This window comes from Clarias gariepinus, chromosome 5 (genome assembly GCF_024256425.1).
Source record: "Clarias gariepinus isolate MV-2021 ecotype Netherlands chromosome 5, CGAR_prim_01v2, whole genome shotgun sequence".
In the NCBI taxonomy this organism is placed as follows: domain Eukaryota; kingdom Metazoa; phylum Chordata; class Actinopteri; order Siluriformes; family Clariidae; genus Clarias; species Clarias gariepinus.
Window position 1 is genome coordinate 28,952,921 of NC_071104.1, and position 15,880 is coordinate 28,968,800.

The following is a 15,880-nucleotide window of genomic DNA, read 5'->3' on the forward strand; positions in this document are numbered from 1 at the left end:
TTTTGTTTTTGATCTCCTCTAGACTATCACTATTGTGCCATGATTTTATTATTATTATTATTATTATTATTAAACAAACAAACCCTGATGGATTTTCCAGAGCTCAATGCTGTTTGTTTGGGGATATTCTATACATGAAATGTAATCTCACTACACATAAGGCTTCTCTTATAATACAAACACTTATAACACAAAAAAGCTCCAGGTGCTGTTTTGTTAATAAATGTTGGAGTTATGGAAATCTCTATCTGTATTTACCATTCAAATTGCCCATTTTACAGAGGGAAGCTGTTAAAAAAATTCAGAACTTAACACTGCCCAAAGGAATTGATGAATATACATAATAAGTTTTTTGATTGTGTACATTTCCATCTTTTGCAACAGAACTTCAGTATAACTTACCAGAGACAATCTAGGCAAACAACAGGCTTTAATTACAATGATATTTACTGTACAGGTTTAATATTGTTTATATAGTACACTATAATAATCACAGAAAGCAATATAAGTACCTATGAAAGATGAGATAACATGCAAAACAATGCAAAGATAAAAAAAAAAAAAAGATCAGGAAATAATGGAAATTTTATGGATGTTAGCTTCTGACTTTTCTTTACCTACAGTATGAATAATTAGTATCCCTGGTATTTCTAACACCTTACAGTGTTTCCACTTAAATATTTTGGCACAGTTTTATGTTAGTGAAATTTATGACTGCGGATAAACACTTTTATTGTGCAAAGTTATAAACAGTTATAGGGAAAATAAATTACACCCACCTTCAATTCTATGTTCATATTTAGCGCTTCAGAACCCCAAACTGCGAAAAGTTTTACACTGGAGTTACACTGGTAACCACTGGCTGCTAATTACTTTCCTAATGATTGTGGAAGCAAAAGGAATGGATTTCATGTGGTTATTTGGTTGCTTGTAGAAGTTAGTAAGGACCATCAAATTATTATTTACAGTAGGCCCTAATAAATAAAAACACAGAATTAAAGCAGGATGTCCTTTTTTTTCATGAATATAAGTAGTTTGTAGTATTCAAATACTGTACACCTAGAAAACAGCCTAATTATCAGATAGATGTAATATATTTATGATTATTTGGCCATAAGAGCATTAGTCAGTTCAGGTACTGATGTCAGGTGGGGAGATCTACAAATGTTCTGTAGGTAACATTTGTCACTAGAAAGTTTTCACTTTGTGGCAAAATATTGTACACGCAAAATTATAAAGGATAAAAGGGGATAAAAGATAGGCCTCTATAGAGTTTTACATTTTTACAATACTTGAAAGCAGATTAATCCGACAAAAACCTCCTTTTAAGTAAAATAAAACATATATATATATATATATTGAAATTCCTTTATAAATAATTACCTTAGACAGGAAGTCAACAAAAGGATAAAATGGAATCTGTTTTAAACCTGATATAATCAGTGTTGATTACTTTGCTGATATTCCATAAATATTGAGCCATGGCAAAAGGCTACCAATAACACATTCCTAGATCATGTGGCTTTTAATGAGGTTAAAGTCACCAAAAAAAACCAAGCCATTTAACATCACTGCTGCTTTATTTAAATATGTCTGACTAAAACGCCAGATTTATGTGACCATCCACAGGAGAGAAAAAAATATTGGTAGGCAAAATATAATAATAATAATAATAATAATAATAATAATACTTCAGTTATTTAAAAAACGCAAGTTATTGACAAAAATATGGTACACCTTATAAACACAAACATAGCAAACACACACACACACGATTGCTACAGAGAGCATGATTTGAGAAATTATATCTAACTAAAATGCATATGTATCTGAAAATTACATTAAGTTAATTAAATAAATAAACTGTTTCACTCTTCATTGTGGTATGGTGGGTATAGCACCATAAGCTACAGGATGTAAAGAAAAAGCACCAAGTGCATTTTAGTTTACTGTATGTCCTTAAGTGGATGTTAATATAAGGACCTATACTTTGTCCTGCTACATCTACTGATAAAACGATCTACAGCAATATACCATTTGTACAGTTTACCAGCTTTTAAAGAGATCTCCTACAAATGTTTAAATACAGTAAGCTTGTACAGACATACAGTATGCACACATTTCCACCACCCCAGCAGGTGTATCATTTGCCTTACTTTAAATGTGTTACTTCTATGGCTTATTCTATTTGAGATCAAACTTATGTGTTGAAGGACTGAAGTGCAACAATTTGCTAATAGCATTTCAACTGAACACAATTCACCTTGTGAATATTTCACAGTTCTAAAAAGTGGATGAAATGATTTTAATTTCTTTCTTGCCAGCTCATTTTCACATTCATAGGCCACGTATTGCTCAGTGTAGTCCCTATCCACAGTTAGTCCTAATTGCTACGGGACTTCTGCTACATTTCTCATAAGAGCCCTGCTGATTTGGTCCCAGGCAGTGTTGGGTCAAAAATAATCCCTCCGCCGTGTGTCGTCATTGATGAATGATGGGTTCCACTGTGCTGGGTAAATGCAGGAGTGCCGTGAACCAGGCAGGCCTAAGAATGGATAGAGCCCATTCCTCTCCAGATCAGCATTTCGCAAAGCTGGCTGAAAAAAAAAATAATCACAAGAAATGCAATTTAGGGCACATAACCTAAATGCACTTAGCCGAAAATCAACAAGCCAAATGAGCTCACACAATATGGTTGCTGTCAAAATTTTGCATTCACTTACCATAAACACGAATGTCATGGCTTTTTTTCTAGGGCAGAATTATTTTAACATGCACATGTTTTTTATAGAAAATCTGATACACATGCTTGAATTTATTATTATTTTTTTTTTTTTATTAACACAGGGTCAAACTTATATTGTAAATACAGGACACCTAATACTTGTGGAAGTAACCCTTACCAAGTTTCAAATTTAGCACATGCCTTTGCTAGCCATCACTAAACATTTTGGTTGTTTACTGGACCATTCTTCTGATTGATTAAATTTGTTTGTTTCCTGGCATAGACTTGAATTTTAAGCACAGCCCACTTGTCCAAGTTTCAACCATCTAAAGTCATGCATAAACGTTAGTGCCCCTGCTTTTAATGATATGTTTTTTAGGTGTAAAAACTTTTTTATATATATATAATTTGCTTGTAGTGTAATATTAGGCAAATGCAACCTCAACCAAACAAGAAAATATAACATTTCACAGCATGCCATTATTTAACAAAAATTAAGCTAAAAGTAAAAACATGGGAAAGCTCCCCCTTACTGCTTCCACAGGATTTAAGATGGTAAGTTGCAGCCAAGTGCTGCTAATCATCAGCCTTTGATTAATTAATCATCAGCCGGTGTGCCCCTTTATAAAAAAAAGATTTGGATAGTTTGCTGGTCTGAAGCATTTAGTTATGTGTAAATCTAAAGAATTGTTGCTGCCCATTAATCTGGAAAGGGTTAAACCACTATTGTGGAGATCAAAATACTCAAGATTGAGTTGAGATGAGATTATTCACAAGTAAAAAGCATTCAAAAACAAAACAACTGCCAATCTTCCCAGGAGTGCACATTCCAGCATATACACCACAAGGTCAGACTGTGCAATGAGAAATACAAAAGAGCTACATCTCAGACCCTACAGGGCTCACTGAGCATGATGAAGTCCATGAAAGCACAAACGGAAAATAATTACTTTAAATTATTGCTGCTAAAGGTGGATCTACAGGCCGTAGATGGGGTTACTTAGTATTGCCCCAATTATTATTATTATTATTATTATTTATTTTTGCTTCATTGTGCTAAAATAATGGCATAGTGAAAAAAGTTGTATGTTTTTGTTCCTTTGAGGTTTTATTTCCCATTTTATTTGATTATGTTTTTACACCAAAACGATGTATTAAAAGAGGGGGCACTAACTTTTACACATTACTGTAGATGATGGCATTCAAAGAGGCACTCCTGACAATAACTACGTAAATCCAACATCCTCTTTCTCAGATCTGCAGACAGACACTTTTTATTTGGCACGATGTAGCTAACAGCCGTCAAGCATGATCACTAACAGGAAGTTAAGAAGCCATGGACTCAGACTAGATTTCTTCTTCCCTGAAATCTTGGGGTCTTTTTCGACCAGTTCAAAGAAATCATTTAAAGCCCAATACTGCCATGACACTTATAATAGTATACAAACTTTAAAAAAATAAAAAAAAATCAAAGAAACAAAAATGGTAACTAGTTTGATTAGAGTTCTTTTGATTACGCACAGAGTAATAGATATCCGTCATCTGCAGGAGATTCTTAGTACTGCCATTTTCTTGCATTTCAATGGTCTCCCTGCCCCACTCCATTGATACACGATTACTCTTGGGAAATTCACCACATGGAGACATTGGAAGATCCCCACTTTTGAAGATGATTTTGTTAATGTCATTTTTGTCTTTCCTGTAAAAAAAAAATAAAAAATTAAATCTAATTATTTGTTTTTACTACAATTATACTACATCATTAATGTAGGACAAAATATATTTATAGCTAAACAGTAAATCTTTAAGGTTGTTTATGCAACTTATTACTTTTTTTTTTTAAATAAAGTCATACATACCTGCAGCAGGCTATAATGAGAGCAATGATGATTATGAGCAACAAACCCCCAGCAGCAGGAGAAACCACCTTTGCTATCAGCTCATAAACTGTAACAAAGAAACAAAAATGGCAACTCTAGGTTGATTAGAGCTCTTTTGATTATGCACAGAGTAATAGATATTAGTCATCTGCAAGAGATTCTTAGTACTGCCAGAGGCTTAGGATAAAAGCAGCAGGTAATGTGTAAATGTCATATAAACCAAATAGACCTTTTTTGTTATTTATGTTCGGAGTATGGTCTAAATGGTAATTAAGCCAATTTATGCTGTTTCCATGGATCCATGCCACTCGAGTTCAAATGCCATTTTAAAGTGTTTGTCAATCACCATTTTTACTTTTGTCAGTGAAAAAGAAAAGAGAAACTATTGACTAGGCACAGAATAAACAAGATAAAAACTAAGTGTTACAAAATGATTTTTGATAGGCATATCAAAATAAATCGGCACTCACAATTATTGCAATTGAATCCACCGAATCCAAACGGACATCTGAAAGAAACATGCATAAAATTAAAAAACTTCATCCTACAGAGTTGCACAACAGTGTTAGAGTACTTGGATTACTTTTCTTGTTGTAACGAGTAATCTAACGCAATATGTCAATGCCATTTAAGTACTCAGTTATTTAGTTACTTTTTCAAAAATGTAACCTGTTCTGACAATTCATGCAATTCGTGAGCCAGACAGCAGTCATTCCCAATCCGTTATTGTGTGCGTGTGTAAGAGAGAGAAAGTCGTTCTACAAGCCCCGCCCCTAATAACCCACCCCCCTCTGTTATTCCTGCTGTTATACCCTTATCTCACCTATGCCGTTTGACTAGGCGAGGACCAACACCTTATCACAGGTGAGATATGGGTATTAGTAGTTAACAGATTATGGGCCAAACTTTGCTGAGTGATGATGGTAGAATAATTATAAATGTCTTGACTAAAACAACATGCATGAGGAATCACAAAGGAGTTTTCATTTTCTGCAATGGAAAAGTACTCGAACTAGTTACTTTTATCAGAAAGTAACACTGTAATGTAACTAATTACATTTTGACAGTAATTTTGTACTATAGTTACTTTAAAATTAACATCCCCAAGTATTTATGCATTTTTTTAACTTGAATTGAATTATGGCAATATTCCATAGAGATATAGATTGCATCTATATAACCGTTAAACTGTAAAAAACGTTTTTGCCATAGTTGCATTTGATATATGATGTTTATATAAATCCCTTTTTTGAGCATATTTTTTTTATGTTAAAGCATGTATAAATGTTTTTGTCCCTCGTGTGTAAATGTACAGAATGTACAGTATGTAAACAATAGGAGAGAACGTTTTTTTTTAAATAATGTAAATTATTAGTGCAATATTAAATGTAAAAGATATTTAAAATTCATGATGTTTAAAATCAGGGCAAAAATAGCCGCGATGAAGCTGGTGCCAGAATGGAATCTTTACATGTAATTTTCTTTCTATTCACTTTTGCTGCTTCGCTTGCTAAAAGGCTACACTGTGACATCATTGATTTCTTGTAGTTTTCAAAACTAAAAATTATTTTTTTTGCCATTTGAGTTGCAGTTTATATTGCAACTTCTTTATATATTTATATTGTACTTCTCCTATCAGAATAAAGACATTTTATTCTTTGTAAATAATGTAAAAGATGCTAAAATTATTTTGATATAAAATACTTACTCTATACAAGTTCCATTAACAAGTTTAAAGCCATTGCCACAGTCTGAAATGAGGAAAATATCAGAAACATAAATGTAAAAATATTTGATATTTACTATTCAGTATTTTCACTACTGATGGGACTAAACACACACATCCTTATCTAAAAATGTTTGCATGCAAGCCATACAGCTCCTACCTCTAGGGGTGCTGTCCCTTTGTTTATTTTTGAAGTATTCTTCATGGCACTGGCAGTATGGGGTTCCATTAGTATCATTCCACACACCATACTCTGTGTCACATCCTTTGTCCTGGGGTACGCACAGACTCAGTACTGGAGGAAGAGTGGGTTCAGAGATAATTCTAGGTTATTCTAGGAGTAAATGTATGATTTGTTGTGTGCTTTTTAATTGATCACTTAATGTTGTCTAATACAATGTTTCAAACAAAACAAAAACAAACAAACAAACAAAACACCAAAAAGGAAGGAATTTGCATCGAGTTAGCTATACATTATGTGCCAAAGCAAAGCAGGCAGTGCAAAGTGAATGCAATGGAAGATGACTGTTGTTTATATGTTTTCTGCACCTTGATAAGGGAGGTGGTATTGAAGCTTTAAGGAACAGTGGGACTGTGAGTTGTTGCAGTTTGTGATGGACGTCTGGATCCTTTGAAAGATGTCGTTTCTGGTCACATTAGCAGACATTGAAAACATGTTCACAGTCAAGATTTCCAGACTCTCCAAATTCCTGCAAACAACAACAAAAAAAAATAGTCACTAGTGTCTGGCAGATATAAAAGTGCCATAATACTATTAACATTTTTGTTACCAAGTTGCCAAGAACTATGATTAACACAGCAAAAAAGAGTCCTGTATTTCTTGTATGTGCTTAGCCTTATACAGTATATGGCCAAAAATATGTGGACACCTGGCTATCATACCCATAATGGTCTTCCCCAAACTGTTGACACAAAGTCTTTGGAAGATGTAACATTTCACATTATTTAAATGAAGGGTTCCAAAAAAAGGTCCTTAAAGTGACCTAACATGAGGTCGATAAGGGCATGGTGTGCCAAAGATGATGCAGAAAACCTTGAGTAGCCCGCACAGGGACCTGACCTCAACCCCTATACACAAATCTGGAAAGAACTAGAATGCTGACTGAGTCCCAGACATCCTCAGGAATGCCCTTCCAGCTAAATGGGCAAATCTCCACAGTGACAGCCACAATGCAACATCTGGTGGAATGCCTACCCCAAAGAGTAAGGGATATTAAAACAAAAAACGGGACACTAAATCTGAAATGGAATGTTCAAAAACCATATATGGGTATAACAGTCAGATGCCCACATACTTTTGTGAAAATAGTGTAACCACGGTCAAAACCACGGTCAAAATCCAGATGAAAATATAGTGTCTGCATAATAATGCATACAATATGGTAGCATTATACCTAAAAATTTAGTAACTATAAATAAGATAAACTTACAGCAGAGTTGAACGCCTATAACCATGCAAGTTGGATAGTGAGGCATTTAACTGGGGGAAAAAAATATATATATTTATAAAACATCATGAATAGGAAATGTCTGCCAGTACATGATCACGGCAATTGAACACACTAAGCATGTAATGTATTAAAATTATTTAAAATTTCACAATACAGTATATGTCAAATATCTTGAAATAATTAAAAAATTATACAACAATTTATACAACAATTAAAAAAAATTATTTTAAAAAATATATTTTGTTAGCTAGTTAAATACAGAAAAGAATAGAGTAGAAAAAAAATAGGTTTGATAGTTTAATAGGTTCAGAAGTTTGAAGGTGTGATAGTTCTGGTTAAAAATGCCTTTATTTTTCTTTTAAATAAAAAAAATATATATTTTATGTTGCTATCGTCCTAACTAATTTTCCCAAAAATGTCACAGTTGCTGTCATTTGAAACATTGCTTGGTTAGCACTGCATCTGCTGATGTAAAAAAATGCATACTTAATCCAAAAATGTTGTGTGTTAATAAAGCAAGTGTTCTCTGTACATACCAACTGTAAGATCTCTGTGTGCGATTCATGCAGAGAACCGTTTATACTGAAAATCACCAAGAACGTCTTGGCTGGGGGGCACAAGCACAAAAAACACTAATGCTCATCTCTCACAGAAATCTCAGGCATTATATCACAAACAACCAACAACTGATACTAAAAAAGGTATCAGATACAGGTTTATGTTACTGTTTTCTCTACATAATAAGTTTAACAACCTACTTTTTGTACAGCTTCGTCCATCTTGCATGTCATAACCAAAGTCACAGTAACAGCTGAATGAGCCCCTGGTGTTGACACACTTTGACTTTTGAGGGCACGGGTTGCTCGCGCACTCATCCACATCTGCATAACAGGAATACGGACCAACAATCAGGCACTTTTCACCTCAAGTAACTGTACGGCCTGTTCACATTTAAATGTCAACACACATGAGCCATGAGATGAACATTCTACTGCTGTTTTACATAGCAGAAGTGAATTTCAAGATGAAATAGACCTTTGCCTGAATATATACATCTACACACAGGCATAATCTGAATGCAGTTTTTATGACAGAGTGCAGGAAAAAGCTGGTTTATGACTGAGCTGATTATTTTTCCTTTAATATTCCCATTACGTATTAAAGGTCTACTTGAGCAGCATTTCATCTTAATTTTATGTAATGTATATGTTTTTCCATGGGCAAGAATTAAATTTTTCTGCATTTAAAAATAATTTTAAAAAAATCTGTTTGCTTAAAAACATATATACTGTAATTATAATTGATGCCTAAGGTCAGTTTCCCTCCGCCTAATCAAGAGAAAAGTTTGCGGTTTGTGAGTTTTTAAATGAATAGCCTGGACAAACTCTCTAATGCAACCCCATGTGGACTGTGTATCTGTGTCTAAGCGTCTCACCTTCGCGGCAGTTTTCTCCTCTCCAGCCAGGCAGACACTCACACCTGTAGCCAACCGACATCAAGACACATTTGCCTCCATTTCCACACATCTGAGGCTTACACATGTGGCCTAAAAGGCACAATAGGCATTTTCAAAGTGTTGCAAGTTTACGCACTTCATTTATTGCGTTTTACCCGTCTATATGTATATTGCATGCAACACTTTTGCTGAAATGCATAAAGAATCATAAAGGATATAGCTAAACCAAAATTATATAATCATTAAACAAAACATGAAAGCATGAGTAGCTTAAGAAAACACACCAGGGGTCAGGCTTAACTTCTCAGGCATCTCTGTGGTTGTGGCTTTAGTGGCAGTATGGTTTCCTGTTGATATTGCAGCAGTGCTTGTTGTCGAAGTGGTCTTATTGTAGGATGCAGTGGTGTGCTGTCTGTGTGACGTGGTGCTGCCTGGTGTAGCAGTGCTGTTCTCAAAGTGTAGTGTGCTTACATCAGTAGCACCAGGTCCAGATTGGGATGAGCTAGCAGACAGAGAAGGAGTAGCTGTTCCAGTCGTGGGGTGATGCTTTTCTGTGGTGGGTGCGGTCTTCTTAGTGGTCTCCGTGGCAGAGAGGGTACTGTGTGGTGTACTTTGAGCTTCTGTAGTGGTACTGGCTTGAAATTGATGTATTGTAAACACTGCTGTCGTGCCCATGCTATCTAATGTGGTGCTAGTAACAGGGACAGTGCTACCCTTATGTTTGTCCTCCACTGTGAGTGCTGGCATGCGGGTTGAAGGTTCTGCAAGTGTGCTCAGCACCGTTGTGGGCTCTGGAGGACTATCGGTTTGGGAGATGAATGTCTGCTGAGTGGACTGGGACTTATCCACACTGGTGGTTATAGCCCAGAGTGTGGAAGGTACAACAGTCAGACCAGGAATAGTGGTTTCTTCCTTGAAGGTCATGGGCTCATTTGGCTTCTCATCTGTACTGGTAATCACAGGACCTGTAGAAGTCTCAGCAGTCTCAATGTATCGGTGAGACACACTGGTATGAGTAATTTCTGACACAAGTGGGGGAACGAAGGATGAAGATGAGCTGATATCTGCATAGTTCTGGTTGGTGGAAGAATTAGCAGTGATGTCCACCTCACTGTCAGAGCTGTTGATTACTGTAAGAGGTGGAGTGGAGCTGGGGTTGCTAGTTTTTGCCATTGACTCAAAATTTGTTCCTGTGACAGTCGGCTGTCCTGTATGAAACTGGGTAATCCCGGAGCCAAGAGAGTCTTTGGTATTCACGCCTTCCTCTTGAGTGGCATTCGTAGATAATTCATCAGATGTTGCTGTACTATGAACAGATTGAGTAGAAACCCCATCCTCACTGGACTCCCTATGCTGAGTAACCCCTGTCTCTGTCTCCTGCACAGTTATATCATGAGTCCCTGAGATGCTAGTAACCCCTGTCTCCGTCTCCTGCCCAGTTATATCATGAGTCCCTGAGATGCTAGTAACCCCTGTCTCCGTCTCCTGCCCAGTTATATCATGAGTCCCTGAGATGCTAGTAACCCCTGTCTCCGTCTCCTGCCCAGTTATATCATGAGTCCCTGAGATGCTGGTAACCCCTGTCTCCGTCTGCTGCCCAGTTATATCATGAGTCCCTGAGATGCTAGAACTGGTATCTTCCTCGTATGTAGAGGTGCTGTTGGATATGATGGACAGCAGAGTGCGCTCTCCAGCACGACTTGTGGTGGAGATGTATGTACTATCGCCGTTTGAACCAGTTTCTGTAGTGTCCTGGTCTGTCCTGGACAGTTCCTGCTCAGTCAGTTTGGTCACAGTAAGATCTCTCATGGTCCTGTACTCAGATGTATGTTGCTCCTGCTCTGCCACTGTATAGGCATCGGTGATGTTGGCTACTGTAGAAGGATCCTCAAACTCCGTCACTGTGTTAGTGCTGAATACAGAGCTTGAGTCTGGTAAATCAGTGGACATGTCTGATCCGTTTTCTGTTGTCCAGCCCTTCATGACTTCGGTGGACGAACTCTGACCTGTGGCTGAAAAAAGTCAAACAGAAAGAAAAAGTCAAACAAATTGCAAAGGGCATGAGGTATCACAACTATATTACAAATAATGTTGAATCAGAAATCTTAGAAATAAAAGACATTTTATATTTTTAATTACAAAATAAATAAGGTTGGTAACTGTACATGTTAATGTACTGTAGCCCTCCTAAATTTGGTCATAAAATGTTCAAACACTTTGAGAATCTCAGAAACCACTACAGAAGATGTTTTCAGCTATAACTGCGGATGTAATGATTTTGGGTGGAGAACAATTGGCAGCCATACCCGTCTCAGCTAACAAAAGCCTGAGCCCTATAAATGGAGGTGACCTGACTCATTGGAAATAGCTGTTTCCTTCCTCGAGCTGACCTAGCACAGTGCATGCTACAATACTGTCACTCTCAACATAGAGTTTATACACTGATAACAATGTAATCGACAAGGACAAGTCTTGCACAAAAGAATATCACATTTTAGATTATGTTAACAGTGTTTAAACAGAAAAATAAATCAACCACTTAAATCATCACAGAAAGAATCCTGGATAAAAGGGGAATTTTGCACCATACTGTTTAGTTCAACTACTTTATCCAAATGTTTAAATATTTTAAATTATTTTCTTACTTGCCAAAGAGAATTATTAATAGGCATGAGATAAGATGGATATTTAAAAAAAAAATACAAACGATACAAAAAAATACGAAACAGGTAAAACCTTAAATTTCTATTTCTGCAATAACTTGTTAAAGAAGACCAAATATAATATATGGAATATATTTTTTAAATAATATTTATATAGCATTTTTTATATTTATTTTTCATACTTCTCACAGTTTATACTTTCATTTTGTAAATCATGTTCCTGTGCAATTTAAATATTATTTAAACTTCTAGTTTAAATTTTATTTTAAATGTAGTTTTCAGCATACATTTTTCTATTTTAGGTCCTGGACAGTCGTATAAGAATTTCACTTCATGTCATACTATATTTGGTTTGTATGTTACGAATTAAATTGGAATTAAAATTTAAGATTTCAGGCTTCAGGATAGAACATTAAACAAGTCACATTTTACGGACTTGATTATGTAAAGAGTCATTAGAACCATAAGACAGGGTTACTCCAGTTAGGCTGCAGTGCTAAAACTTCAAGTATTACCTACAGATAATAGACCAAAACATATTAAAGCTTCTTATAAAAATATTAATAATCTAAAAAAAATAAATTAATTTAAAAAATAATAATATATAAAGCATAAAACATATACTGTATGACACAACAAACTTTCAGACAATAAATTCTCTTGTCCTGTTAGTTTTTTTAAGTTTCACTCCTTAAACTGTTCAGTGTATTTATCATATTTATTTATTTGCATTTTTTCATGTTACTGTAATTGTTTGTTTGTTCACTAATCGCTGCAGCTTTTATAAATGCCACTGTATACAGTATGTGGATAGGATGACAAAAGTATTACTTTAAGCTTTTATAATTTTTCATTCATGGCCACCTAAAAATAAACTTACTGTATATTGGATCCCATTCTTGTTCTACTCAGTTAGATGCATGGGAAGTTAATTTATGTCAAAACCCAGAGTTTGAACTGGGGACAAAGTTCATTTCTATTAGTGCAGAGAAGATATATTGCCTATATTCTGAGACATCAGACCTTGTTTATTCAGATAAGCAAGCAGACCATGATATTATTGATGTTCATGATACTTTTTCTCACAAAATAATACATCTTGAATGGAAATGCTTAATATTCTAAACTAAAGATTTTTTTATACAAGCTCTCCACTTGAATACACACTCCTAATATGAAAATACTTGTTGGTACCCTAAAGTCAGCTCCAGAGACTATTTAATAGACAGAAAGTCAATGTCTGATTTATTTGTTAATTTATTTTAATGAATCATAAATGCAAAGATCTATATCTGCGCAATATGATGATTTGGATTAGTAAATCAAACAATTATATAAACACAATTGTTGTTTAATATAAGAAATGTTACAAAAAAGGGTAAATAGTTTTAAAGTCTAGGAGTGTTCTTTTTTGTTATACTCTAATAATTATAGTCCTTCTCGTCATTATTATCTTTTGCAAACAGTGGGCCTATTTTAAACAAAGTTGGTCACATAAAGTATAAAAATCTAACTGTATCATATCTTAGATTTAGTTATCAAATAAATTTCTTAAATAATGTATAACAATGTATGGTGTGAACCAAGAGTTTACACCCCTAATATCTAGTTTACATCTATAAATAATAACCTTATATAGTAGTTAGCTTATTATTTTTTAATCTAAGCTAATTTAACTGTAAACAAGAGAGAAAACAAGTGGAAATTTCAGGAATCCCCCTAGCTAGCTTAAGTAAATTAATAGAATTTGGTGCATCCAGCAACACTATCTAGACTATTATCCTGATTTGAAATTTGAGAAACTTTATTATACTTATTAAAATAAAACTATACTGGGAGGGTATTTTTCCTGTTTGAGCCATTCTGTGATAAATGAAAGCAAAAGTTTAAAAGTCCCAGCTGGTCCATGGCCTTCATTCTAAACAGGATTAACAAAGAATAGTGTTAGTGCTATTCCACTGTGTTATAAAGGTTTTTCATATCCTGGTCATATCATTTCCAGAGAAAACTTCCCTAAACACACACACACACTTTTAATAATTTTACTATTAGTATTTGTGATGTAGCTCTCTAGCTGGCCTGAGGATCAATCATGCCGCTGATTCTTACCAGTGTGAGACTCCCTCTGTGAAAATATCGGATGGAGAGCTGAGCTTTTGGATGTGGAAGTGTAGCCAAGGCTCACTGCTTTAGAGGCAGTTGAAAAATCGGTTGAAAGACCAGTTGACACACCAGTTGGAAGATCAGTTAAAACACCAGTTGAAACACCAGTTGAAAGTCCAGTTGAAACACCAGTTGAAAGTCCAGTTGAAAGACCAGTTGAAACACCAGTTGAAAGACCAGTTGAAAGACCAGTTGAAACACCAGTTGAAAGATCAGTTGAAAGATCAGTTGAAAGATCAGTTGAAAGATCAGTTGAAACACCAGTTGAAAAATCAGTTGACACACCAGTTGAGAGACCAGTTGAAAGATCAGTTGAAACACCAGTTGAAAGTCCAGTTGAAACACCAGTTGAAACATCAGTTGAAACACCAGTTGAAACACCAGTTGAAAGACCAGTTGAAAGTCCAGTTGAAAGTCCAGTTGAAACACCAGTTGAAAGATCAGTTGAAAAGTCATTCGCTAGATCAGTTGAAAAAGCTGTGGATGTATCTGAATTCCCAGTGCTGATAGATGCATAACTTTCAATCCCCAAAGTGCTGCTTGTAAAAGCCCCAGCAGTTGGTTTTATCAGAGACAAAACTGCCAGGAACATTAGACCGCGAGTGCGAAGCCCCGAAGCACGCGCTTCCATGATGAAGAAGAGAAAAAAACACAACCGAGATACTGATGACTTAATAATAAATACCGCGGCGAAGTGATCCGGGTCAGCATCGGAATGCTTGTCTTTCGTCAAGTCTCCATGTGTAAAAAGCCGAAAACGTTGCTAAAAGTCCGTGCTGAGTTTGAGAGAGCGCTTTTTATGTCCGCACAACACAAGTCCGTATCTCACATCCCAGCCCGGGCGGAAGAGACTCCGCCCCCTCCTCATTCAAGTCGCCGCGATGTACAGAGTAACACCGGTACCGCGATAGTCATCTTACGATATCTCAGTGCAGCAGCGTGGATTTTTTGCTTAAGATAACCATCAAGAAGGACAGGGGTAGCTAAGTGGTTAAGGCATTGGATTATGGTTTGGAATGTTTCAGGTTCAAACCTGAGCACCATCAAGTTGCCACTCTTGTAAGTTGCTCTGGATAAGGGCATATGCAAAATTTCATAAATGTAAACACTCCATCCTAAAAATAAAACAATAATAGACACCAAAGCAAGATTAATGCACTATAACAAAGTAAGGGACATAGACACTTGCTTGATTCTAAAAGAGAGCCTTTATTTTTGTACACTTATTCATACATATTTTCTATTCTGTTCATGAGGTTATTATAAATTACATCTGATTAGTACATTTTGGTGGAAGTAACCATCAACGTCAGAGTGGAAATTGCTTTAGAAATGTTAAAGCTAAAAATAAGCTTATCAGCTTTAATGTTATCAGTAATATTTCAGTTTGAAACCGATATGTCTGCCTTTCTTTCTGTACAGCAGAACTCTGCATGACTTATGAATACAAAGAAAGAGTAGATTGAATAAAGATTTATTTTGTTTCCAGAGTGTTACAATTCACTTATTAAATACAAATTCACCCGTTATTTTAGTGGTAAAAATATTAACTAATCACAGTAAAAATTCCACATCCACCTTGAGGCAAAAGCGCTGAAAGAGTTAAAAAAAATGCTAGATGCTGTGACATAATCTGGCATATAACTGTTAATAAATTTACTTCTCCATAACATTTTGATTGAATTTATGGCACAAGTTTTAATTCTGGCACTTGCACTACCTCAATCCACTATTACATTATATTGCATTGTGTTATGTTGCTACTCCTGTTTGCACATGCACGTTATGTTGTCTC

The 15,880-nt window shown here is 35.4% G+C and overlaps 1 protein-coding gene across 1 annotated transcript; it reads right to left on the reverse strand.

Moving 5' to 3' along the window:
• Nucleotides 1–1,561: 1,561 nt before the first annotated feature.
• heg1 (heart development protein with EGF-like domains 1) lies at nucleotides 1,562–14,900 on the reverse strand. Its single transcript, XM_053496881.1, has 13 exons — nucleotides 14,032–14,900; nucleotides 9,544–11,271; nucleotides 9,239–9,349; nucleotides 8,562–8,684; nucleotides 8,340–8,410; nucleotides 7,783–7,832; nucleotides 6,881–7,041; nucleotides 6,492–6,626; nucleotides 6,314–6,356; nucleotides 5,076–5,113; nucleotides 4,585–4,672; nucleotides 4,247–4,424; nucleotides 1,562–2,597 (listed from the first exon to the last, which is right to left on the reverse strand). Exons 1-13 carry the CDS (start codon nucleotides 14,714–14,716, stop codon nucleotides 2,454–2,456), a joined length of 3,555 nt encoding a protein of 1,184 aa, XP_053352856.1. The 5' UTR covers nucleotides 14,717–14,900; the 3' UTR covers nucleotides 1,562–2,453.
• Nucleotides 14,901–15,880: the final 980 nt, after the last annotated feature.